The following is a 27943-nucleotide window of genomic DNA, read 5'->3' as shown; positions in this document are numbered from 1 at the left end:
CCAGGTTTGCAAAATGCAGAGTCCTACTCCCAAACATATTCCTAACTTACTTAAATCATAACTTCTACTCCGGCCTTGGAGGATTGTCAAAAAGCAGCAGCAAGTGATTCTGAAGGTCAGTAGCTCGACCATTCTGTACAGCAAGCAGCTGACCGCATGCATACTGCCTGCTGCCTTACTCTTCAGGTTCTTTGGCACAGGACTTAATACTCAGGAAATTGTCACTGTCACAATAGAACAACAGGTTCTCAAAAAACCATTATAAGGCCATTAGAATCATTAGTTTGTCAGAACTGAGCTGATACCTCTTTGCCAGCTAAACATCAGCAGACAAATGCCATCAGATTTGCCAGCACTGCTCACTCTTTTTACAGTATTGTCTTAAATTCAACATGGAATATCAATACTCGTCCATTTTGCATCCTTATCTATGATGCCTGAAAATAGAAATAGCTTTAGGATAGGATAAAATATGCGTTTAATTTTTGCCAAGTGTGATACCACTGAAGTCATTAGCCAATATTGGTTCCAACAGGAGATTATGAGCAGCAGGACTTGAACAGGCTCCCTTCACAGGATTAATAGATACATGCCTCATGATGCCTTTGTGTGCAGTGACAGCTTGAGGCTGTCAATTTCTGCCATTTCCTGATTAAAAGCCATCAGATAAGCTTACATCTATTCAAGAAGCATGAACAGAGGATGCAGTTGAGGACAAATAGCTACATGATGTATGAAGACTTAAAGCATAGGAAGTTTTTGGCAATGAGATGTGCGGGTTCACAGAACATTTTAATTGGATCACATTCTAAGAATGTGCCAATATCCTGCTATTATAACTCTCAGATTACATAGCATATTATCATTTTTAAAAGGTATCCTTTTTTGAAGGGAAGGGAGTTCAATGAAGGCTGCTTCAGTATACTGGCTTTTTTTCAGCCACTGAGACAATTTCTATTGCCTATTGTAGTAAGACAGAGATCATTCACCTTTGGAGTTAATATTCCTCTGTAAAGCTATTACAAAGACATACAGGACAGCTTCCCTTGAAACAGACAGACTGCAGGGCAAGGCAGTCATTTCAATCCTGATTAAGATAGCCAGTCTTTGATTGCTAGAAGAGAATCACAGAACAGCTGAGGTTGGAAGAGATATCTGGAAATCATTTCACCCGAGCCCTCAGCTCAAAGCAGGGTGAGCTGGAGCAGAGTGCTCACAACTGTGTGCAGATAGGTACTAACCATCTGCATGGATGAAGAGGACAGCAGCCAGAGAATTAGACTAGAGCAGAGGACCAGAGCAACAAGACCCATTGCCTTGCAAAGGCATGACTGGGAAAATGGATGTACCCACAGCCTGTGTAGCAGGAACTGAAAGGCCAGGGCTGAGCTGAAGTAGAGCCTCTGGTCAGAGGATGTGGGTGAATGGACCATGCTGAGCCATTAAGGTCTATTACTACATTCAGGGCCCTGACAGGGGAAACACAAATGAAATAGAAATATATTCCCACTGATAGATTGCAGCACTGCTCACAGGAACAGTATGAACGCAAACAGATAAGGGGCCTGCACAAAAGAATAATGATCATCTATTCTTTGCTGAGAAAACCATTAACTTACAAACTTAAACGCCTTCACTATTCATGATTCAACAGAGTAAACTGGTGGCTTCTTATTATGCAAATACATGAAATGCTTTGTTCTGGAAATATAAAACAAAACAATAGATTGGAGCATCTATAAAGAACTTTTATTCCTTCTCTATGTCATTATTATATCAGACTTACATGTCACATATCTTCCCCACCATAACAATCCAAGGGAATTAAGAGGCTTCCCTCTGGTGATCCTGCACCTCTTAATAGCTGCCTGTTCACTATGTTGATAATCCACTGGGAGAAGGTTTCTAGGTGCAGATGAGTTGCTACAGGTTTCTAACCCCTCTTGCAACATAGGCAGCTTGCTGTAAATGGACTGTAATGCTGCTGTAACACAGGCTTCTCCCACTTCCCAACCTTTCTTTAAATGCAACATGTGATTTTGATAAAAGTCTGTTAATCATTGTACTTGGTGATTTATAACCATTATGCACAAGGTAGGGCACTCAGAGACCTGTGGACATTGCAATTCTGATTATTTCAATAGCTTAATGCTGAAATATCTTTTAAGCTTACTCAGGCTAGAAAAATACTTATCTTTTCAGCAGTCATCCTTGGAAAATGAATTAAAACATTGAAGCTTCAGAAAGAAGGAATAGCCGTTACTTTTTCCTTCCTGGTAAAGCCAAACCCTCTGTCCTGTTTCTTAATCACAGTTAAAGGTTAGTTTTCTTCAAGCTTTGCCATATCTGTAAGAAAAAAAAAAAAGAAAAAGCTGTTATACAAATGAGGGCTTAAGAGACATTCCCACAGTCACCAAGGCTACCACCTCCTAATAAATAAAGCTGCACAGACATCCTCGGATTGCATTTTAACAAGAAAACCTGAAGGCTGCTTTTTAAGGATGAAATATGAGCATACACAAGACTTCTCCCTGGAAGAACACATTCTTAGAATATATTTTTAAAAATGCTGGACAAGAAAATGCTTGTATCCTTTAACTGTGCCATTTTCAGTGAAGAAATGTATCACACCTGCCACTCATTGTGTTGCCTGGGGAAGTCAGCATCTGTCCCTCTCCAGTCTTGCATGCTGGGATGTTCCTCACTTTATCACCAATAGTATTTATAATACTGTCAAGTACCATCAAGAAATCATCACATTTTCTGTTCAGAGATTAACAGTTTAGTATTCAGTCTTAAAAATAAGTCTGTCAGCATCCATCTACATGTGTGGCCGTTTTGTCTGTACCAGAAAAAAAAAAAGACACAGTACATCTCCAGAGGAGAGTATGGCAGCAATCCAAAAATGGCAGATTAGCACAGCTTTTAAATTGGCCTGGCAGAGCTTTTTGTTATGTTTATCATGCTAAATGATCAGGATTAATGGTTGCCATGAGATTATCATCTTCATTCAAATTAAAGGTGTTAATAGCACAGAAGTTTCAAATTCACTGGAAAGTTGAAGTGGATTTGTTATAAACAGTCAGGAATTTGCTTTAAGATGGCATTAAATCCAGTCGGGTACTTCTCCATCTACACTCACCTCCCGTGTAATCCAGAGCAGGGAATATTAAGGTGAAATCAAAGACACTTTACATCACGAATTATCAGGAATCCTCTGACAGATAAAACAGAATAACAAACGAAATACCACACCAGCTGACCATCAGAAAGACAGAAAGCTATTCAGCCGGTAGGCAGGTATTAGCTTCCAAACTGCTTCAATAGCATCTTTCCCCTTACAAGAAATACACTTTCAGTGCTGACAGAGCACATCTATAACCAAAATGAAATATTCAGATCATGCTCACAGTGAAATCATCAACAGAAGAAACAAAGTCTGAAGTTCCAACTTTTAAGAGCTGCACCTTCAGAGAATTTCCAATGACTTTTCATATAGTCAAATAAACTTATGGAACAAAAACAAGTATGTTAGAACAGTGTAATGCTGCACTGAATGAATTTCAGAACATGAGGCAAAATTAAAATTAGTGAAGAAGATGATGCTTTACTAACCTCAATCCACAGGTCTACTTCTTTGCTTCATGGAGTTAGTCACTTGGTAAGGATGGGAGAAGTTAAGCATACAGTAAACTTGATTTAAGTAGAAATTTAATTAAAGGGAACTCTGCAATGCGTTTTCTTCACAGAAGATGATACTGTCTTAAATCCAGGAAAACATTAATTCTAATGTTATAATTTGTTGTTCCATTAAAAAAAAATGGGAGTATGGTCTCAGTTGTCTTAATGCATGAAGGTTAACAAGTGAGAAAGTGTATGTTCCAAAATTATTGGTGGTGTCAAAATGTTACAATATGAAGAGCTACAAGTGACAACTGATGTGAAATCGTGATCAAAGCCAAGACACTGCAGGTATATTTCAACAGCTGTCAGCTTCTTCGTAGAGCCAAGTAGTTCAGTGCCAAACCATTAACTCAATTTGATAGTAGCTGCACTTTGTGTAAGCAAGGTCTCTCTACTTGAAGGAAAATTAATTTTAAACGTTCTGCACTAAGATCCCCAAATAATTGACTTTTGGTTTTATAAATAACAGGTTATCCAACAGCTGACTGAAGAGCCAATAAGAAAGCTAAGTCATTAAAAATAGAGTATCTTTAGTAATAGATACTATGCATATAACCCTTAAACTGTAAGAAACTAGTGAAAATTAGAACCAAAGTCATAGTAACTACAATTTGATTACAGATCAGATCACAGACCACTCTAAATAAGAGATAGTAATTATGTCCCCCTGTTCAGAAATCTCCACTACTAACATCCATATAAACAAGCATTCTTAGATAATCCTGTACCTGAAGTCAGATTAAAATTATTTGTCATCCTAAAGAAGCTAGACAGTTGTTATTTCAAAACCAGAAAGAATTAAAGAAAAGCAATACGTAACAGAAGTCAACCTCAAACAGTTAAGGACTCTACAAAAACTCTGGAGCTAATGAAAGATGTTTCGTCCTTTATTATTGTGTAATACTTTTATCACAGAAACGTAGTATTTACAAATATACACATATAGACTGCTGATCATAAAATGTTACTGAAGAATTAGTCAAAAAAATCAATATACAAAAACCAAAAACTTCCCAAAGATATTCTGCCTGAAAAAATTTAATGAAATTTCAAGGAGACAGTTCTGTACAGAAAGATAGGTTTTAGCTCCTCAAGTTCTGGTAATATTAGAGAGTTGTGAACCAAGTGAGCTACGCTCAGCTGTACATTTGAGATGAGGCAGTTTTAACGTTGTTCTTTTACATAATTTCTTGATGATCAGATCAACAGGTCTCAGGAGGCACTAGTTTGAATGTTTTTGGAAGCTGCAAGCATTGCTCTCACTTTGGCCATAAGATCCTGCAGAACACAAGAGAAAAAACGATCAGGCTTGTTTGGGCTTTAAACAAAGATAAAGCATGCGATAGAAAAAGAGAAAAACAAAACGGCATGAAGGACTCTGATCACGTAAAATACTGAAATTCATGATCACTGGATAATAACAGTTTCCAGGCTAAGGAAGTGAAATAATTTGGAGAACGTTCATATCACAGCAACTGTTCTTGTAAGTCTGTTTTCACTGCAGTGCTACCAAGTGCTGTGCTTAAGTAACTGGAGTCGTTTCTAAACAACAAAACAAAGAAATCATCTTATCTGAAACAGAAAGAAATTGCATCTTCCTCAAAACTGTAATAAATACATACATCTACTAACCAATCAAGGTAAAGAAAAAGTGCAAGAGCTCATTAAGATGAAAGCACTAACAATTCTTTAACAGAGAGCTTTTTGTAAAGCTGAGCCCAAAATTTACACAGCAGCACTATTTTTACATACAACAGTGAAAGAAACATTAAGACTACTGCGAACCCAAGAGCATTTCTCAATCTTGTCTGAGTATCCAGTGGAAACAGCATTACAAAAGGAAATTTTCCACGTACACACATCTGATAATTGGGTTGCAAAACACGATCAGAAAATAAAGAGTGTTTATCAGTAATAAATTACAGATTAATTAAAACAGTTCTTCACACATGTAATGTAAATAATCCTTGGTACTTTTAAAGCATTTTTCATCCGAAGCTCTCAAAACACTTGATTGTAGAAATTCAGCATCACTATTTCACTTTGCAGATGTAAGGAAGTGAATGAGAATAGATACTAAAACCAGGGTAAACTAGCAGATTGGCAGTAAAAAAATCTTTCTAATAATGAGGCAAATTAAAATTTCTTTGGACCTTCACAGATAAAAACATGCCAAACTAAATTATGCCAGGAAATATCTTGGAGATACACAGAAGTCTAATTCTTCTTCCTTATTTTTTGAGAACTGTAAGAACTGCACTTTAATATCATTTCTAAGCTACTAAACAGATGCATTTTAAACTGTACTGCAAGTTGATGTGCAGTGCTGGCGATATATGCTCCTCTTAGAGCTGCCCTTTCACAGAATCATAGAATCACCAAGGTTGGAAAGGATCTCTAAGGTCATCCAGACCAACCGTCCACCTACCACCAATATTTCCCACTAGGCCATGTACCTCAGTACAACATCTACACGTTTCTTGATCACCTCCAGGGACAGTGACTCCACCACCTCCCTGGGCAGCCCATTCCAGCTCCTTTGAGCAATCAGATGAATACTAGCTAGCAAATCCTGTGGCATAAACAATATTTAACCCCAGAAACTCATGAACTTTACCTTTGTCTAAAAGAAATATGTTTTTAAAAAGGTAAGGCAGTTACTGTACTTTTAAGACTTAATGTCTCTACTCTTACCAGGAATTTCCATGCATTTCTCTGGTAGCTTATGAAGTGCTATGGTGTCAGTATTCCATTTTCTTTTGCCAGTGCCTGCACTTCCTATTTGATTGCATATTCTTGTTTATGGTTTCTTTTCAAAATGAATGACATATTTTATGTAAGATATCAGTCTACTTGTATTAATTTCCAATTACTTCTATTTCTCTAGAGGAACTAAATCTTGGAATGATACTGAAAGGATAATCTACTCATTAAAAAAAAAAAAAAGGGAATATAAAAAGCAATTCTGATTCTATATTGTAAATTTCCCAGAGCATAATAAAGAGCTTTCCTCCTCTACACTTGGCATACTGAATCGAAAGAAGTTCAAAACGCATAAAGTTTCTAAGAGGATGAGTAAAATTAAAAATTTTAGAACAGTTTTTACCAGGCAGTAGCTTTTAAAAAAGAAACTGTATTATTTTGACAGAGAATAGATATCTTAAAACTGTGATAAGGATAGTGAATGCATTTAAATTATGGCATGCCACATAGATACACATACCTGATACGTTGTAGAAAGCTATGCTGTGAGCCACAGCAGGCTTGAATATAGCAACAACAAGTTCATAGGCATAAGCAGCAACAAGGGTAAGACAAATGAGCTGTAGATATTGCTCAATGCAAAGCATGCAAACTAAAGTAAGTGTAAGATACATTTTTCCTCCACTGACAACACTACAAACTTTGTTTGCCAAGACGTTCCTTCATTCTTTCATAGAACTTGTTAAGATCACTACATGAGAAGACGGACTCTCAGTAATGTCTGCTGCTTGCAGTTGGTGTATTGTTCTAGCATAACGTGGACTTTCATATCTTAACAGTATGCTGCATCATGATGAACAGGGCTTGATCTTTAAAGGTTTAATTAAACTTGAAAAGAGAGCCGCTACATAAGCAACAAAATTGCTTTTCTCATAAGCAAACAGATTGACAACAAACATGTCTCTATGCTGTATGCAAAGCTAGAACTGCACAAAGTATTATGAATTTCCTATGATGGACACACATAATTAAGCAACATGTTTAATTTGTCTATTTGTACCTGAGTGATTTTACTCTGCACTGAAGACACAATCGCTGAAGAGATTTGGCCATCTTTTTCCTGAGAAACTCCCCTAAAAAGTACAATCAGAATTAGAATTCTACAGCATATGTTTTCAAAATGCATTTCACTCATCACCACAATTTGGAGCACCACTGTACAACTATCTTATGCATTAGTCAAAAGTTCTATCATTCAACCAGAAGGCAGGATAAGGTCACAAGACTAACTCCTACACAACCGATTAAAAGAAATCTGAACAGGCTAGGGATTATCAGCAGGACTGCAGAATACTCTGTGGAAATAACCTAACTGTGAATTTCTCAGAGACCTGAAATTCAAACCATTCTGTTAAAATTTTTACTTCAAAGAGTGAGAATTACAAACTTAGAATTACATTGTGGGATATTCCACACAACTATTACTGTAGGAGTACATCAAGATGTATACCTGAACAAGAAGCAGAGCCTGTTTACCACACATAAGTGATCCTATTTCATCTCAAATGCAACATGAAAAATCCTTTGACAGATTAAATTTGTACAGGGATTTTCTATTTAAAATAGCAAGTGTAGCACAGAAAGCGTTATGTGTTTTCCAGGTTTTTAAATCTGATCCTGGATTACGTGAAAACTCCAGCAGACAACAGCGTCATTGTTAGACTGATGTACGCAGCATTGCTCTTCCAGTGTTCTCTACTTTAGTAAGCACACGTATGTATTTGCACACAGAGCTTCTTACCATCCAAAATATATCAAAAGACACATTCATAGTCAAGAGTCATCAGCATAAGAAAGCGTATTACCTGGAGCGTTCCTGGCTGGATTCCCTGCTCTCCACAGGAGAGACGCTATTTGAATGCACAGAATTTTTGTGTGTGGATGGTTTGCCTGGTGACACAGCAGGTGAAGGAGACCTAGCTCTGGACTTAGTTCGTGATCTAGACCTCCTCTTCTTCTTCTTCTCATGGGGACTTCTGTGAGGAGAAAATACTCCATTGAAGGGTATCTATAGCAGCATGAAACTAGCTCAGTGGAAGGCACTTTTCACACTTCTAAAAGATTATGCAGTCCTCTTCCATAGAGCACATGCACTGAGGATGCATTACAGTTGTACCTCGATATCGTACTTTTAAGTCCAATACTGCATTTCTCTGGCTGTATCAGAAGCTCTTTTTAATAAATTGCAATAAGCAACTGCTAGTATTTAAGGAGCCCACATGGAATACTACTTCCCAGGTACAGAGGAATTACAGCCAGTATTTGTTAGTCTAAAGGGTAACAATGAAAAGTTTTTAATTGAAAATTTACAGAATAACTTTGCTAGAAGTTCCTTTCCAAACAACATCAGTTCACTTGGAATATAATGAGGAACGGAAGCATTTATATTTCCCTGTATTTCTTAGACCATAAATGAACAAACCATGGAACTATAGATAAGAAAAAGATCTGAAATGCAAATCCACAGTTGGTTTGCTTGCTTTTTAAAATTATCTCAAGTTGATGAATATGAAAAACAATCAGCTGAACTATACGGATGATGTTCTCATTCATACGAATCAATTCACTGGGGGCTGTCAAAAGATGGAAAACTATCTTATGAAACAATACAAATATTTTAAAAATCGCAGGTGAAAGTGATTGCTGCTTCCTACTCCACGAGAGAGACAGAAAAACAGCTTAAAGGCTAATCTTAATGGATGACAAAAAAATTCTGTATGCTCAGTTTAGAAACCTTAAGGTATTACTGTATTTTGCATACACATTAGCTGCATATATAATGAATTTTAAAAATTCATTTGCATATTGACTTTAGAGACAAAATATTTCAAGCCTTTTGTGCACACACTTTCCAGATGCTTTTATTTTGCAACTGTTGATCAGAAATAACGGCGGTTATATTACCTCAATGATAGCAGGTTCAGAGAGACTGCATGCAAGGTGCTCTCAAAACAGACATTACTTGTTTCATATTTCACATTCTATTCAGCCAGTAACATAATTGTTGAATGTAAAGCATACCATCTGCTAAGCTGGATTCTCCCCTTATTTGTGCAGATACAGTGAGTACCCAAGCAACTTTCAAATACCAGTAAGAATAACATAGCATATGACCTCTGTAGGGAGCCAAAGAAGATTTGAAACTCCAAATAAATCTCAAGTTTCACAGTCTGTAGACAGTAGTGTATTAATGCTTGCTAAATCAGTTGTACATTCAGCGTTCAAACATACTCAAGATCAGGTTAAGAGGAACCAGTGCTTGGTTTTTCTTTATCCTCCACAGACGTATTTGTTTATTAAAACAGAGCCCCATAGCAAAAACATTTGAATTTTACGTAGAGATTATGCAATACTTCAGGCAACATTTAAAGTATCTTGTGATTCCAGAACATAACCTTCACTTGGATGAGCTGTACTTACTTGGATCGGGCACGTTTCCTACTATTTCCAGGACTATTACTAATGCGATAAGCTGTTGGAACACTCCTTTCCTCTCTCCGCCTTTCTGGTGTGTGAGCTCTCCTCCTAGGTGACCTTGATCGTGACCTAAGCAGGAAAAAACATCCAAAGGTTTGCTTTTTGTTACTTATGTTATTTGCACTGCTATTTTTATTTCAGTGGAATTGTGCTGTCACCAAAAGCAAACATATCACCATTCATATTTTTATTTTATACCAACATGGGGTACCTATTCTCCAAGACTTGTCAGTTGCACAAGAATTTCTTACCCACCCCACGCATTTAGGATGTAGTTATGCTTTTCAGTCCCAACAGTGGGGAAAAAGAACTTTTTTTCTTTCTTTTTTCCAGTATTGTGTGCTAACATCAGTATTTGTATTAGTAGGTGGGAATGTTTCTCTTCAGTGCAGTCACCTATTGTGGCAACAGAGTTTACTAATGCTGGTACACAGAAGTCCAATTTGGCTTGAAGCCTGGAACTGCCAGGCTTGACCTTGTCTTCTCAGATTAATGGTATGTTTTCAGAACTGCTGCATCATAGAGATAAATGCAAGTTTTTGTTTTCAATGCATCTCCAATACTGACAAGTCCAGGAAATTTTATCCCCGCTGCTGCAGAATAAACCTAATATAGCTAATATTTTCACCTGTGCAAGTGACCAACTACCCACAACTGGCATTGTTTGGCACTAGCACTTCAACTTAAAGTATTTTTTCCTAGAAAAAGACCAAGATGAAAATAAAGAATGCATGCCCAGTTAAGATCAGAGATCAACTTAACAGCATAACTCTTTTTTTTCTATGATCTGCAATTAAGTGGATATGAAAAAGTGAGTATTTTTTAATAACCAAATAAATTGAATGAGAAAAGTCCTGAAGGATGGAAGGGAAAGGGAGATAAGGTTGAGAAGGGGACAAGATAAGGTTCCAGCTTGAAAAAAAAAAAAAAAAGAAAGAAAAAACACCAGACCCAAGATGTACCCCCAATTCTTTGTAGCTGCAGTTAATTTTGATCCCACTGACCTATATAGTTCTAATAATTTGTTTGCTTTCAAGTTTGTCTATGTACTACAGGTACACCATTCCATGTATACCAAGCACTCATTCTCTTTCATTCTCTTGCAGTGACCAAAAGAGAAGCAATTTGTGAAATCACTGATCTTCTGAAGACTTAAAACTGTATATTTAGCATATACACACGTTCCTGAGCCATTTCTCTTATACCTACAACAGAATGGATCGATTGAAAATGAATAAGTAATCACAATGGCAGTTAAGTGTTGCAAATTAACTGCTCAGTCCCTTAGAAATCTGATCTTTACCAGGCCTTTCAGAAGGAATAAAAAAGGAAAAAAAACAACAGATCATAAAGTTTGGGTCAGTCAGACACCTTGACATTTTACCAGGATTTCCCTCAAAAGAGCGCCAGCAGTCAAATCTTTTCGTTGTCGAAGCTGCCTGATAACTTTCCCGCTCTGTTGCTGCTGCCACTGATGAGCTGCTCAGACTCGGTTCCATGCTCAGTGTCCCTGTGGATGCTGTGAGTCTGTGATACGGAGGCACACACTTCACATTCAGAATAAAATGTGCTAGTTTTGGTATTAACTAGAATCCTGAAAAGGCTCCCTTAACCAAAAGCTGAACCTTAGTGAAACATGCCTATATGGACCAGCCTAAAAAAAGTCCAAACAATCAGAAAGAAAAATGCATTAGCTTCATTTTTATGAACTGGATATGATGGTTTTGGTTTTACAACATTCTTCCAATCGCTAAACGTTAAGAACTTCGGCCATTAGTTTCAAACAATTAAAAACAGCTTAACAGTTTTACTGTGACATTACAATTATTACCTTCATTACACTATTATTTCAAGACACTCCATTCCTTTAAAGTCAATAGAACTTGTATTAAGAAGCGTCCCAGAAGTTCAAAGGATTACAAAGCTTGGCATGTCTCATTACAACATTAGAATTAAAACTAAGTGAATTGATACTGCCTCAAAAGTAAGAGAATTGGTTTGGAACAAAGAGCAGTTACTTCCACGTTTCATTTTTCTGCAGATGAGGCAAAAAGTATCTCTCTCACACACACGGTATAAAGACAGTATAAAGAAATAGGATCAATATTCAACAGTTCCAAATTTCCATCTCTACTCTTGTTCAAAATAAACTTTCAGATTTCAACTAACCAAATCACTACACCATTCAATAAGCAAAGAGCATTTCTCCATCTCCTCCTCTCACATAAACCACACTTTCACAAATACACCATTAGCTCAGATGCGCTGCAGAGAGATCCACTGATAGAAAATAGATGCAGTTAAACACAGTCATTCCTTACTCTTACTGTCCACTTGCGAAATCAAACTTTCCACTGAGGCACCATACTTCAAACTTCAGCAACTGACAATGTACACAATTCACGTGGACTTTTTATGGCACCTCCAAGATGATTAGAAGCAAGGTACCACAAAGCATTTACTAGAATCGACCAGAAGGCGCCAAAGTCGGTTTGCCAATAAGGATTTAACACATGTGCCTCATTTTTGACATTAATTACTTATTTATAATAATTATCTCTTTGGTACTAACATCTCCAAAATAAGCCACACTGGAATACCTTACAATTAAGTTTTTTTACATGGCTTACTCTTTCTATGGCTTTTGTTTAACTTGTCATGTTGGTCTAGAATTAAAGCTGGACCATCCGAGGAGCTTTACGGGACTGTTTGCACCCGAGCTCCCTGAATTAGCCACACTTTCTCACCCAGTGCTCAACCATTGTTTCAGGCCATAACTTGGCAATTACCATGCATGAGAAATAATTTTCTACACTAAATATGGGAATATGAAAAGAAAGAAAAAAATCACATCTAGCTAAGCACCAACATTTGCCTCTTCTGGGGAAATTACTAAGACAAGGCATTATTTTTCCAAAACATTTGAGAGACAAAACACTTGAGTGTCTCAGTGGGTTTTGAATCAGCCTCCCACTCTTCATTACTTGATTATTTTAACACCTTTCAAGTTTCAGGAGCAAGAGCTTTAATTTTGGAAATATACTGTTTATGTTAAAGTATAGCAAACACTCAGCAAAGCATGGCTAACTATCACAATCGTTTCTTGTACAATATCAGACTATGTGGATAATTTTTCAAGGATCTAATTAGAAATACAGGGCTAGAAAAACCTCAAGAAATCAGACTCCTTAATACTTTCCAAACCATCATTCTTAATGCAGAAATTTCCCATGATGAAGCTTTTACAAGCTGTATTAACCACTGAGAAACTATAAAAAGCTTTCTAGTCTCTCTTCTATCAATTTACATCCATTACTTACTGTCCAAACCCTAGAAACTGAAGAAGAATGTTCTACACCTCTCTTTTTGGCATACACAATGACTCAATCTTTCTCCAGTTTTTTCAGTCATCATTCTAATTCTCTCCTCCTCACCCTATCTAAAGCCAAACAAATCAACAATAAAAATATTTCCCATTTTAAACATATCTCTATAAATCTTATTTGCAGTTCTGGAACTTGTCTTCTAGCTGAGGATTCACTCCATCAATATTATGTAAGACCTGCTTGTCTTGCCTGACTTCTTCCAATGTCAAATTTTTACTATATTCCCATCAGCCTACTCCTCACTGATAAATAACAAAAAATATGTGATAAAATGATACATTTCCATAAAAGTAAACCAATACAGTCACCACATCAAGATCCAAGAAGAAGGTATTCTTTGTTAATTAGAGAATCTCAAGCAGAAGTTTAGTTACAATCTTGTGATATGTTGTAGTTAGTAAGGTAAATTTTGATTTCTAACAGGTCTCTTGATCAGAAGTCTCACATGTGTCCTGCAGAAATCTCAGTGTGAACAGGTGACCACTCAGCACTGATGATACTGCCTTAAGTTCCCGTACTCAATTGGTTTCTGAACGGAAGACCCTCCAGAGGTCATTGAACGGGTACACTCAAATCAGAAAATATGATAAATGAGAGTCCTGTCCTGTTCAGTTCTAACCTGGCTAAAGTTTTATGATGTGCAAAATGTTCTCAGTGCAAGAATTGGTGCAGTTCTGAAAATTCAGCCAGCCAGCAAAAACACTGGACTTCTCAAGTGTATCATTCAACAGAGACCTAGGAAAAATCCATCCAAACTTAATTAGGTGTTGTGTTGATTCATTACGTTAGGACTACTATGTAACTATTAATCAATTTGTGCCAGAAGGCGCGTTCAGCATCGCACACAAAGATCAGCGTCACTGAGCAGCATACACAGGTGCTGATAAGAATCTTCTCAGATGATTCTTTTTCAAGGTGCTAGAAAAGAATATATATTTTTTAAATCATCACACTCACGTTACTAATTCTATCCTTATTTTTACCACTGATAAATAAAATAATGGATAAAAATACGAATCATAGCTTGAATTAAGAGATGCTGGAGCTCCGAGTGAAGATACTTGACAGGGAGTCAAAAAAAAAAAAAAAGTGATTCAGTTGATGAGATTTCTCCTCAAGATATCTTTAACTCTGAAAAGACTCATATTCAATTCATATGCAAGGAAAGCTTAATTTAGCACCATTCCATTTACACATTAGTTATGTACAAAAAAGGAATGGTACCAGATTCTGGAATGCAGCTAATAACATACATAGCACTGTGACTTCCAGTTGAATAAGCAGTGTGTCAGACTGATTGTTTAAGGCCAAGTTATGCTCATTTAATTTCTTTCATCTCTGAACAACAGAGATGTCTTCAGTAAAGTACCATACCAAACCTAAAAAAAACCAGTAGAAAGTAACATGTTGTAAAGCATTAACACTTGCTCACATTACCATACGTAGACACTTTGTTAAATAAACAACAGCAACAAAAGTACAGGGAAGATATATGACGAGCAGATCTGTCACATCACCATCAAGAGCTAGAAAAAAATTGAGAAATAACTGGGCCATCTGTTTCTGGGGAAGAAGCATTTATGCCACAGGCATGTCCACTAAGATAATAAATAATTCTGCATCAGACACACACATAGCTAAGGTAGTATTTATAGGCACAATTCATTTGAACTACAAGTTACAGAAATACTGTTTAGGTATTCTGTTGCATGATCCAGAGACTATAACCCCAATAATATGCCTTTCTGACCAACTGCAGTGACTGCTACGTGGCCTGACATTAGGACAAGACAAAGTTTACACACAGCAAACTTTAAAGGTTCTGAAACTCAAACGTCTTAGATGTAATTAATGGAACATAATATGTATTAGCTTACAGCTGGATAATTAACATAATGTATTTACCCTTATTAATAACCAAATACACAGTGAACTGTGCTGGGCTACACTCTCCTATGGCTTCCTTCACCAACTCTGTTTTCACCCTTCTTGGATGCCTGCCACATCTCTCCAGTCAATTCATCAATCACATCTTTTCATATGCTACCCAATTGCTTGCCTTCCTTCTGAACTTTGCTGTTCAACTACCTGGTTCTCTTTCCTTATTTCTTGCGTTAATATCATGTCCTGCTTTCAGCTGGGACATATTGTTACTGTACTGCAGCAACAGGCACAAATTCCTCCTTTTGTTATAATCAGACTCCTACACAATATTGCCAAGTACTTCACAGACCAGAGTGAAATTTACTGATGAACATTTTGCACTGTGTAATTAGAAATGAATGATTATTCCATTAGAAAATATTTTCAGAGAAAGTTCATTAAAAAATATTTTCAGAGCTTTCCCACCGTTCATATTTGCTCACTGTCTTCAGGGTGACTATATCTCATCTAATGGGTATGAAAATGAAACATAATTAAAGAAGTGCAAAAACATTTTCAGTATTAGCCACACAGCACTAAAGAACATGGTTGGTTTCCAAACCCACCTTGAATGCCTGACAGTCCTATAGGCAGTGGGAAGTGAGTGCTTTGCTTTTGAATGTGATCTAGATCTGGTCTTAGATGATGAATGATACTTGAAAGGTGATCGAGATCTTGACCGAGATCTTTTCTTGTGTTTTTTTCTCTTTTTTTCTTTTTCTTCATCCCGAGGAGGATCTCTGCTTTTGCTTGAAGGCCTTTCTGCTGCAGAAGTTCTGCTAACTTCTAAGGCAGGTAACGTTCTGACTGCAGTCACAGGACATGATATACTACTGACACTCTGAAATTAAATGTAAACAAAGAACAACAGCATTCAGATCTTTAAGTTGCATACAGATCTTCAAAAAGTCATACACGTGTAAGCAATGCATAAGTGTCTCCAATCCTTTATACTAACAGAGGGCTACATCTACTCCTGTGCATGACACATAAGTACACACTACCAGCAAAGAAACTTCAGATATCCCACTTGGTAGCCTTGTCAATATACATTCATATACATTTAAATAGAAGAAAAGCAGGATAACAAGTACAACAGCAAGGAAGATAGTAACTAATCATATTCTTACTTTTTTTTTTTTTCCCCCACTCATTTTGTGAAAAATACAACCATCTTAAGAAAACAGTTGTTAATAACAGTTTAACCTTCCATTACTGTTTTAAATCCTCAGTGCATCAGCATTACGTAAAGCACGTGTAAGCAAGGTTCACATCTCCAAAAGTAGGATCTAACAGCATTTAATGGAGGCTCATACAGTCCCTCACAGTTATACAGACAAGCTGTAATACACATGCTAAGGCTGTCACCTTAACTAGGACATAGTCCTGAAGTTTTCATCTTTAACTTTTAGAAGAAATGTATTCTAAAAAATGGGTACTATCAGATAGCTTTTTACCCATTTGTCCCTTCATTTATAAAGGGCTAAATTTAAGAATACAATCAGGATCTACTGATACTCAACATCAAGTTTTGAAGTCAGTTTCCTCCCTGAGCTCTGCTAGTTTGATAAGAACTTCAAGAAAAACAGCAAAATGAAATACAACTGATAGAAGTCATTTCTGTACTTTATGAAATAAGTTTTCTTGCACGTATAGGGTTGGAACAAAGACAAAAGTTATAATCCTAACGATGGAGCAGGTCCTTGCTCAAATCATGTTTAGTCAGTCAGTAATTCTGACTACAATTAAGTCAATTAAGCAAAACCTACCACACTCCAAGAAGTTTTCAAATTATCTGCTCATACCCAAAAGTATTCTACTCAGCACCTTGTGTAGAACAATTCAAGTCAGGCACTGTCGATATGCTCCTCATTTCAAAATCTGTCATTCCCTCAGCTGCCATTTCAAGGCAACTGGAAAAAACAGTTTCCCTATCATAATTTCTGCTCCACCTGATCTGACACTTTCACTGTTTGATACAAGAACGCTCACCGTGACCAGAATGGAAACTAATACATTAAAAGCCAAAGTAACCAAATTAGAAGCAGGTGATCTTTTCCTCTCTCTTTACCCCTCTCCTACTGTGAATATGTCAAGGCAATAATTGAATATGTTTGAATAATAAGAAATTTGGTTTTGCTTTACGTTAGAGCAATGACTCTTTCCTGAGATTTAACTGATAACTGTCATCACAATATTTACAAAAACAGCAATAAAGCAGCACTAAAGTGGTTTGCTTCAAGGGCTGTAAATATTTTCAGTCATGATCATTTGAGTGACTGGTTTACTGGTGGCCTATTTCCAATTTCACTAACTTCACAATCCACGTGCAATTCCAGACACCTCATTTCCAAACTCAAGGGTTTCCTCAGAGACTACTGCAGCCTACTTTTGTTCCTTCACAATGTTATTCATGTCTTTATACAGTACCCCAGCCTTTTCTTTGAACACTGCTGAATATGTAATAGACCATTTTGCCTTGAAGTAGATAACTCTAATAGCCTGAAACAAAATAGCTGTAGGCAAAGTAGAGTTAAGAGGCAAACAAGACGAGAAAGAAAAAACAACATTTTTCAGTGCCCGAGTTTATTTGGCTGCATGAAACATCAGCTATTATACCACTACCAAAAAGGAAGTTAATAACTGAACAACACGGGTACTTTTAGCTTACACTCAGAGACTATTTCAGCAATCAAAATGAAGAACCCCCTCCAATGCTAAGTATCCCTACATAGATACCAAAAGCACTGGGTGCTGAAATGGATGTCTCCCCTTGTCTTACAGGACACTCACCACTCCTAGAGTGTTCATCTCTTAGCTGCTCCAACTTACTAATGAACCATATTTGGAAAGCTCCAGCAGAAACCATACTGAGATAATGGAAAGATCCTCCAAATGAACACGTAGGTCCCAAGTGAAAGACTACAGCTAACACAGAGAGAGAAGCCACGTATCAGCCAAGCTGAGGCAGCACCGCTGGGACCAGGTGCTCAGAAGTCTTCAGGTTCCAACAGCAGGATCAGCTGCCAATAAACATGCTGAGCCCCTCAGCTGCAGCTCTGTTTGCCATCAACGCAAAAATCATCAACAAAATGGCTGGAAACAGACCTGGAGGCAGAGCTCTGTGAAATAACTAAATGCCAGCAAGTTGCCAGGGCACACACAAAAATTTCAGTGTATATAAATACTGCTTCAGAATAAATCTTTGAAAGAAAACAAAACTGCCTTGTGTCTCACAAATGGAAGATGCTGTCAGCGACTTGAGCTTTTACAAGGGAAAACTGATCCGTGCAAACTAAGGTAACAGATGCAAGAGATTGGGAGTGGAGGAGTGGAGCAAATAAACAAAAACTCAAAGCCAGTGCAGATACTGGCTAAGCATTTCCAAAATGCTGTGTTACTGATCAGACTGTGCAAACCTGCAGGTCAGCAGAATGCAATTTCAGGAAGTGTGGCAGCAAGCTGGTTACCCGACAAGATTTACGATGCATCTCAAGGGAAGACAGATTAACATTTTTTGAGAGCTCTGCTAGGAAATTTTCCAGGAAGCGTTCAACGAACCACACTTCTTTGCCCACCTAGGACAACAGCCTCTTTTTTCAGCCCTCCTTAAATATATAGTGTCAGACTATTGGAGTTCCTCCTCAGTGTTGTATTTGGATCACTGAGGGAAATTCTTCTAAAAGAAAGCTTCCTAAAATAAACATTCCTTGTGAGAAACAATTCAAACATGCTTCTTTAGAAAATAAAGATGACCAAACAACTCTTCTTTAGCAGCAATGGGTTAGGAAAGAGCTCTCTCTCTCTCAGGAAGGCTTTACAGCTACGTGAGAACAAAACCAGAAGACCAGTTCATAACAAGGCACTTATTTGCAGTATCCGTAAGAGCAGGACACACACAGTTTTTCAGGGGTTACATTACCTAATCAATACTCAAAAGCAACATCTGAAGTGAACCAAAAAGGTGCCTATCACAGCAGAACAAAACACTGGCACTGTTCCAGGTGCAAATTAAATTAACTGGTAAAGAGCATTACAACTTGACTAACACTCCTGCAGCTGGACAGTATTTTTTCTGCTCCGAACAGCTTTATTTTGCATTAATTTGAATCTTTATTAGATCAAAGTTGGAAAGAGAGAAGGATGTTACAACTGCAAAGAGTTAATAACTCTTATTGAAATGTGAAATCGCTTCACACCCTGCTCTACCACAGAACCTTTTTCACTGCAGATTCCCCCAAAGACTATGCTGAAATATTCCCTGACAGAGAAGTAATAAGTAACTGTCTACCAGCAATGAAAACATAGTATTGCTTTGTGCACCAAAGAGAGCAGAGTTATTACCTTAAGAAGATTTCATTAGTCCTACCCTAAATAAAATAAATTACCCCAAAGCAATTAAAAGAGTGATAAAAACACTTGTTCTTATAGAACAAATTAAATACTAGATACTCAAAGACCCAACTGTTTCATCTCTGTTCAGCTGCTGCACGGATGTACAGCAATTAACACTGCACTGACCATGAGAATTTCTTTGAAAACAGAACTTCTCATTTTCAATTCTGAAAGGCCACTGCAAAAAAAAAAAAAAAACAAGAAAAAAAAAAACCAACCCAAAAAACTGTGGTTGTGAATCTGTGTTAGTTACATGGAGCTGTATGCTGGGGCTGGACTCGATGATCTCTGGAGGTCTCTTCCAACCCCTACAATTCCGTGATTCTGTATGCCTTTTTACCCTCAGTAACACGAAGGATAAAATTCAAGCCATAGAACATTCCTAGTAATTACAGTGTAAAGAATTACAACTCTCACGTAGTTTTTTGTTTTGTTTTTTAGTGATAGGTTCTTGCAGTAAAAAAACCCAGCAAGATCTCCACTACTTGTGCCCCCAATGCCACACCAGTATGCAGTCTTCTGAAAAAGTAAAATAAAGGAAATTTCCAAACAGACTAGCTAACAACCCCACCAATCATTCCATGTTAAACAGAAGATAATGATACATATATTCTGAACAAAATGTCAAGTGAGAAATGGATGACCCTAAAATGTTTGAAAGCTTTTTTGTTCCTCTGAATACTAAGCTTCTGGGATTCATTATGCAGTTACATTCTGATCACAAACCGATTTTTTATTAAATTTACATGCAAACAGAATATTATGTTATAAATGATCATTGTTCTAGGGAAGCATACAGTAATACCTACTGCCTATTGCTCAGAAAGCTGGATCATCTACAGCAGAAAATGTGAAAGATGCACGTGACCTGCAGTTCTTGATAGCCCTGTTAAGCTTGGAAAAACTTGAATAACACCTTGTTTTTAAACCTGTACTACAGCTTCTATGTCTCTTGTAAACAGACCAGTCTGCACACACACAGAAAAGAATACTGTTATACACAGGACGAAAGTAAGGACAAGCCATCTGAGAAAGAAGCAAAAACCAGGTCTTCAAAAGAGAAAGGATGAAAGAGCCAAAACAAGTTAAGTATTGCTTTGTTCTACAGAATCTTTATATTCAGAGGCACAATAGCAGATGACATTAGGGACAAGCCAATCAAATTATGTGCTTGCTTGTTTTTGCAGCACTATGATAGTGGACTTTTTCCCCTTGTTTAAGTTTGATTTCAGAGTTTATATAGGTAACAGTTTGGATACAGCCAACTGTCTTTTACATACAGATTAAAGTACTTATCCATAAAGCATTTCTGACAAGGTAAAGCACGAGAGATGAGCAGAATACTCACTAGTTGATAACCATCATCAGTGATAACCATCACCAGACATGCTATTAGGTAAATCATGCCTCGTATACAAAAATTACACTGTCCTACACATGCACAACACCCGCCAGTGCACTACATAGCTGCTTTGAATAAGTCAAATAGACCAAGCTGCAGGGAGCACATAAAGCTCTGCCCAGCCAGCCACCAGCACTGCCCCCTCCTATTTTTGTCACCACTGTCCCATGTTGTCTGTTGTACCAGTAAATTCTAGGAGATGCCTTCTCTCTTAATTGACTCCAACGGTTCCTTAAGACTTCTTCCTTTGACAAAGAATATACCTCTGCATTTGTGTCTGACTGACTGCAATTTCTCTTTATTGACAAACCCCGCAGATTTCTCAGCATGATTTTCTTGCTACAAAAGCATGCACTGATCATGAACACAGAAAGGGAGAGGCTACTCGGCTGCTGTTACTCATGTCTCCAAAAAGGGCAGACTTCACATGCTGCAATGTTACTGGAAGCTGATCAGCTTGGGAAGCCCAGCTAGTGCCATGTTTCACAAGCACTGCTCGGAGGAAGGACTAGGCTGTACCCTGACTGTTCTGCAACACTCCAAAGAAGGGTGAGGATCTGTTTCAGAAAAGCTGTGCTGCTTCGCTGCTCAAGCTTCAATTATTAGCTTTCTGCTCCTCTTGCTTCATTTCACTTTAAAGGAAAGCAGGAAACAATATAAAACAAAGAATTGAGCTAGGGGAAAAAGTGGATCTAACTGTTTTTGTGATCCATCTGAAGCCAAAAAGCTTCCACGCTCTATATTCTATGGTATCGACTGCCCTTCACAAGCAGTTAGTGCAATCAATTGTTTTCAAAGATGTAACATATACTCAATATCAGCCATTTTCTTAAGAAAAGCAAGGTATCAGGAAAATCTGACAGAGGTCAAAAAAGCTTTGCTCATTTAACGCATTTCTACACAGTGTGATAAAGGTTTTCAGCATCACTCTACGCTGAGAATACGCATAAATAGCATGACTAGTTTTTATGCAGTATTTTGGCAAGGACAATCTCATGGGAATTATGCATCTCCCATGGAAATTCTCAACCCACTTTCATGCCTTATTGTATTTTTCAACCACTTATGCAATTTTTGAGACAGATTTTAAACTACAAAAAACCACTGTACTACATTAACTCTATGACCACTGCGTATCAACTTTTGCTCCCTGGATCCACACTGGTTGCTTCTATTCACAAAAGGGAGGTGAAATATGCTAAGTGGTATTTTTGGTAGACTAAAATGCTTATGTTTTCATTTTACTAAATTTCTTTTAGTTCCACTGACCAAACTGCAAAATTAGTTTTACATCTCTCTTTCTACTGATTGCATGTATTTCCTTGATTACAGCTACTGTAGTGACCTTTTATTATTGGAGAATACTTTGACAAGCTGTGTTCTCAAATGAATCTTTCTGAAACATGACTGAAAAAACATTAAAATAAACAAAACAAAACTGTGCTATGTATTCCTTTATAAATAGACGTGGATATCATGATGCAGCTTACTGGATTCTGAGCACTGACTACAGCAAATGCCTGCTCAGTAAGCTCAGTACTGGCACTCCCAATTTTATTTCAAAAATGAAAGTCACATCAGTAACACTTCAATATACATTTGAAATTCTAAATAAGCCCATTTACAAACAAATAATTTTCTTCCCAATCTTTTCCACTGGTAAGAAGCAGTGAAACAGGTTGCTTTAAAATTCTGAGATATACCAGACTTCATCTGTGAGAAAAAGAAATGCCTTCTCTGAAACTGCACATACGTGGTAGAAGAAAAACAGACGTTTTTAGCAAGTAAGCTTGCTTAGAAGTGGAATAAGAGTGAGATTTTGTTGCCAAGTTGACCTGTTTTCTAATAAGTTCAACTTAGAACTTCAGAAATTTCAGATGCGAGTGGGGGCACTCATCTGCTCTTCTGAAAAAGACACAACTGTTACTGAAAAATTATTGATTTTTTCAAGCATTCCCTTAAAGAAAAATGACAAAAGAATCTTAGCTTAGAAATATCTGTGTCCTTGAAAAAATCCCTTAAGAAGAACAGACTGAAAGACTCAGGAATTCTGCACTGGCATGGTCTCTTTGCGTTCACACTTCAACAGATAACTGGAAAAATATACTGAATGTGTGCCAATCACAGGGAAAATTCATTAGCATTAGCTAATGAACAGGATTTCTTTCAGCATGTGGTCACTTCTCATTCACAAATCTGCCACCAATCAGTCACCACTGATATGGTTTAACTAAAATACATGTAATTCTCTTTCACGTGTCTCTTCTCCTAAAAGTTTTTTGAAGGATAATTCATGATTTATTTGGAAAAAAATCAAGAACTGGACAATGAAGTATTTGCACTGGAATTCTTTCTGTGGGAGTGGACATCATTGAAAGCCACATCATTCACTCATGTTCCAGCATGTCACAGTTATTACCTGAAATTTTCAATCACCACCCAAAGTTTTGCTCGATCAATGCAATCAAGAATTTCTTGCTGGCCTTTCTAGGAGTGGCATAGTTCCAAAACCAGAAAACTGAGCTTCTATTTCCCAACTATATTTGTGTTTGCAATATGCACAGTAAGTCTAACTGCAGCACATATAGACGAACACAAAAATATCTTTCTGGCTGGTGTAAGACCCATAACGATACCTTGAAACTACATAAACTTCAGACCCAATTTATGTTGAGTTACAGGTAACTACACAGCCTACACCAAATCTTTTCCCCACAGGCACTGACAGCTACTGCAGTAAAGCCCTGAGTCTAAGCCTATTTCACTGAAAATTGGTTTTGACGTGATTTTTTTTTTCCCATTAGGAAAAGAGGTTGCCTGGACTTGCTGGAAATGACCATGCAGATGCTGAAAACACACAGCCACATCTTTTGGCAGGCATGCATGACATCACACTGGATTGGAATGTGTTATGATAAAACAATGTTCAGGCTGAAAGGAAAAAAAAGGGTGACACTCCTGGAAGTAAAGTTATCACTTCATAAACTATGACAAGCACTGGCAGAAAGAGAGTGGCTCACTGTAATAGCCAGAATGAGAGAAAAAAAAAAGAAAAAAGACAAGAAGAAAACCAGCTCCTTCTCCTCTAGGGAAAGGATGAAGGTAAGCAAAGAAAAACTTGAATGGAAAATATACAATGCATGTGGGAATGTGATATTTGGATTGAAATTACTGCTCTGCTGCCAAAACCTACAGATGGAGAGAAAAGCTTCAGGACAGAGCTACGGTGTATGAAGAAATCAATACTAGAAGGATTTTCCTATATAATAAATGTAAATCCTTCATTTAGGGTTTTAAAATTGTGATTATTTTACTGAAATCAAAAAGGGTTTATGTGAAATATGCTAATTCTTAGTTGTCATGAATGGCAATTTTCATTCATTAACAGGAAAAAAAAGCAGATCTGTGGCTTTGATTAATCAAGTTTTTTAGAGTTTGCTTTATATTTCAAGAATAAAATTTGCAGAGAAGTATTTCTAGAACTAGCTAAAGAAGGGAGATGAAGAATGCAGTATTTGTATGCTTCTTAACTAATCCAGATTTCATCAAACTGGAAATGATAAATTCTGGAAACACCATCTCTCAATTTCTGTATAGTGATCTTGAAGATGCAAATCAAAGCTATGAATATACTGTTAAAGTAAAGAGTCTCCTGGAGTAAGTCAACAAAATGTATTTCACTGTTACTAGAGTGCTGAACGTGACTGAAGTACAATAAACAAAAATTACCAAAGAAAAAGCTGACACTTTAATTCCAGTTTTGTCTTCATTAACATAAAACACAGATTTGTAATCTGAATTTCTCAGTAGCTTGTACTTTGAGTTCTTTTCTCTTGCAGACTATTTCTTTCTTTTTAAAACAACACAGAAATAAGCATTTTGAACCAATGTTGATCTAACTTGGTGAGCCCAATCACTTCAATTTGAACTTCTTGTTTCGACTCTTTATTGACAATCTGCCCATAGAGGAGCATGTACAAACACGTTTGAATTTTGCACCACTATTCATAAACTATTTTTAAAATCTAATAACAATAGTATAAGAGACTTATTATTGCTAAGTCTTACACTAAAATTTAGCCTAAGAGGAAAATCTCTTAGCATTGTCTTTTAAAGCACCTGCATGAAACATTCAACTAACATAATGATGAGTAACAATCATAATAGAGTCTAGATTCTTCCTATTTACACATTTATTTTCTCAAGCTAGAAGCCTTAAATAGTATGGATCAATTCCTTACCTTTCTGTCACAGTTTTACATCAGCTAAATTAATAAAATAAAATTAAAAAATAATCAACAAACGCACCAAAATAAGTGAAAAGTAAGCTCAGTTGTTGAGAACTATCTCAAAATCTTGAAGATGTCTACTCACAACAAAACACATTAAATAAGCAAACATTAAAATAAATAACTAAATAAATTTGAAAGGGAAACATTCAAATTCACAGGCCACTACTGCAGAGTTAATTTTGCTAGCTTATTTTGCTTTCTCTAACTGACAAACTGAACTCTGAGTTTCACATCGTATTTCTCTACCAGTACTTAACTGACATGTAAGAAACATCTCAGATAACTGAAAAAGATTAACAGTTTATAAAATATAACTCTCTCTCCTTCTGGAAAGATCTTCCATCTCTTCAGTCAATCTGATAAAAAATACTGTCAGATTAACATCTAGCAAATAAGTCTTCTGCTAGCTTCATGGTAAAGAGAAATTTATCTCTTCCTTACCTCAACACTGAAGGAATTCTCCTCCACCTTCTCAGTTTCTGCCTCTGACAGAGGATTTTTCAGGGTCTGCAAGAACAGTGCAGCTTTCCTTTTGCGCTCTGCTTGTAGCTGCTTTTCCTTTGACTCCTTGGAGGCCTGTGCAAGCTTCTCTCTTGCTGCAGCTGCTAGTCTATCCTCAAGTTTCTGTTTTGCTAAGAGAGACAAACATTAAGTGTAGTGTGAACTACACATCTGCAACTTAAGTTTCCTTCAAAGAAACAAAACCCAACAGACTAGCCAAACAGTTCCCCAGCTATATACTCAAACCTTTTCTAGTACCTCCTTTCAAAGCACTAGTAAAAGGTACTTACTACCAGATAGCTTCAGAAACTGTTTGCCATTGTTACAAGCAACAATTACTGTTACGTGATTAAAGAAAGAAAACAACCCATTTCATTTAGTGATGCATCTAATGGAAATTTTGCCTAACCTGTTCCATCTTACACTTCCAGTTTTGTGTTCCATGTGCATACAGTGTAACTTATTTGGTTAGTTGCAGTTTACCCCCATACAGCCTTTTCCAGTCATCTCTCACGCTTCATGTATTATCATGGAAAATATTTCCTATTTGCTTTAGGTCTCTACCACTACAGCATACTGAAAGAAACTACTACTCAGGAGTGAAAAAAGTATATTTTGAAAATGAAAAAATTAAATTCCTCTGGCATACTTGCAGTTCTAAGAAAATATGAAGTTTTTAAGCTGGTACGCACAACAGCATCTCTACTTTATTAAACAATCTCTACTGTGCAACTGCCTGGGGGATGATTCCTTTAAAAGACCATTTCATTCCAATTCACACAACCTACCTTTGTGCCCTTACATACACAAACACAGTAACAGAAAAACCCATACAAAGATTTAATGGCACTTCATTGTAAGAACAGCAAAACATCAGCAAGGTGATATTAGTGTATATGGGCATGCTACATTATTGAAAAATAGCTAGAAGCATTTCACTGTTCTGCAAAGAAAATGAGAAATGGACATGTCTTTTTGTGGACTGTGTTAATGCAAACTGGAAACCAGAAGTTTAGTGCTTCATTTCAAGGCTGTGAATAAATAACAGTAAGATCACGCATTAGGTCAAAACATTCAGTGACAACATATTACAGTGCCAGTTTTAGTTGAGCAACCAATGAAAATTCGTATTAAAAATAAACAAGGAACTGTGGGAATAGGGAAAAAGAACCCAATTCCTACTAACATGACAGAGTGATGACTGAAAATACTCCAAATGCTATGCTTTACGAAGGACTCAATCTGTCATTTTGTTTTTAGTGTAACATGAGATACCTTGTTTAGCTTCCAACTCCTCCTGTGTAAGTTGAGGCTTTTTCTCTTCAGCAGCAACACAAGGAGTGGTAACAGCTGGAGTATTATTTGAAGCACTATTAGCATTCTCCTGGCCTTCCTTGCCCTCTTCTTCCTCCTCATCACTGTCATCATCTAATTTGACACGGTTTTTCTCCAAAGGAAGAAGGTCATTTTCTTTGGCCTTGATTGCAAAGCTTATTGGAGCAAATGATGCTGTGAATGAATGGGTTAGATTTTACACATCATTGGACTACAGTGGAAAGCAAGTTGAATTTGACTTAACCATCCATAACATCTGTAGCCTGTACTATGAAAGAAACCAACCAACCAACCAAACAAACAAAAAAAGCTTGTAAGCTTGTATAATCCTCACACTGTGATTTTATTCTGGGGGAGAAGACAACATAACCATTCTTTCTCTTTTTCATTGAAGAAATTTTGGAAACTTCATTTGCCCTGTAATGTTCAGTCTCAAATTAAAAATCTCCATATTTCAGATACAAACCATTTTCTAGACACAAGCATATTATATGGTTGTTAAAATGTTTCTCCATTTATTCAAAATTAGCTGAGGGTCTCCCACACTCAAAATTATGTGTCTCACACAATAACAAGAGTGTGTTAGTGACTGTCTTTCAAGAAATCCTTCCACATTATCCCTCTGCTGCTACAAATGCAAGAGGAACAACAGTCCACTTGGACACAAAAAGGGTCTTTTTTTTCCAGTATGACTATTGTCCAACATGTTGATTAACCAAGTAATAAGCCTAGTGCACTTCCTCCACACATGTGGTTTCTAAGAGTGTTGCTTTTATTCAGAAGGA

The 27943-nt window shown here is 37.0% G+C and overlaps 1 protein-coding gene across 7 annotated transcripts in view; it reads right to left on the bottom strand.

Moving 5' to 3' along the window:
• Positions 1–4550: 4550 nt before the first annotated feature.
• SFSWAP (splicing factor SWAP) overlaps positions 4551–27943 on the bottom strand; it is a 39869-nt gene continuing 16476 nt past the window's right edge. For 3 of the 7 annotated variants that reach the window (XM_052690900.1, XM_052690904.1, XM_052690903.1), the window contains exons 12-19: positions 27099–27332; positions 25764–25954; positions 15800–16074; positions 11296–11451; positions 9868–9993; positions 8253–8423; positions 7448–7520; positions 4551–4962 (exon numbers count right to left, since the gene is read on the bottom strand). In XM_052690900.1, the coding sequence (XP_052546860.1) occupies positions 4897–4962; positions 7448–7520; positions 8253–8423; positions 9868–9993; positions 11296–11451; positions 15800–16074; positions 25764–25954; positions 27099–27332 (1292 nt within the window). In that variant the 3' untranslated portion in view covers positions 4551–4896. Of the gene's footprint in view, positions 4963–7447; positions 7521–8252; positions 8424–9867; positions 9994–11295; positions 15702–15799; positions 16075–25763; positions 25955–27098; positions 27333–27943 lie in introns of those variants that run through there. The other 4 variants (XM_052690901.1, XM_052690902.1, XM_052690907.1 and 1 more) reach the window with 4 other exon arrangements.

This window comes from Tympanuchus pallidicinctus, unplaced genomic scaffold (genome assembly GCF_026119805.1).
Source record: "Tympanuchus pallidicinctus isolate F22 unplaced genomic scaffold, pur_lepc_1.0 scaffold28, whole genome shotgun sequence".
Taxonomy (NCBI): domain Eukaryota; kingdom Metazoa; phylum Chordata; class Aves; order Galliformes; family Phasianidae; genus Tympanuchus; species Tympanuchus pallidicinctus.
This window is presented reverse-complemented; position numbering and strand designations above follow the sequence as displayed.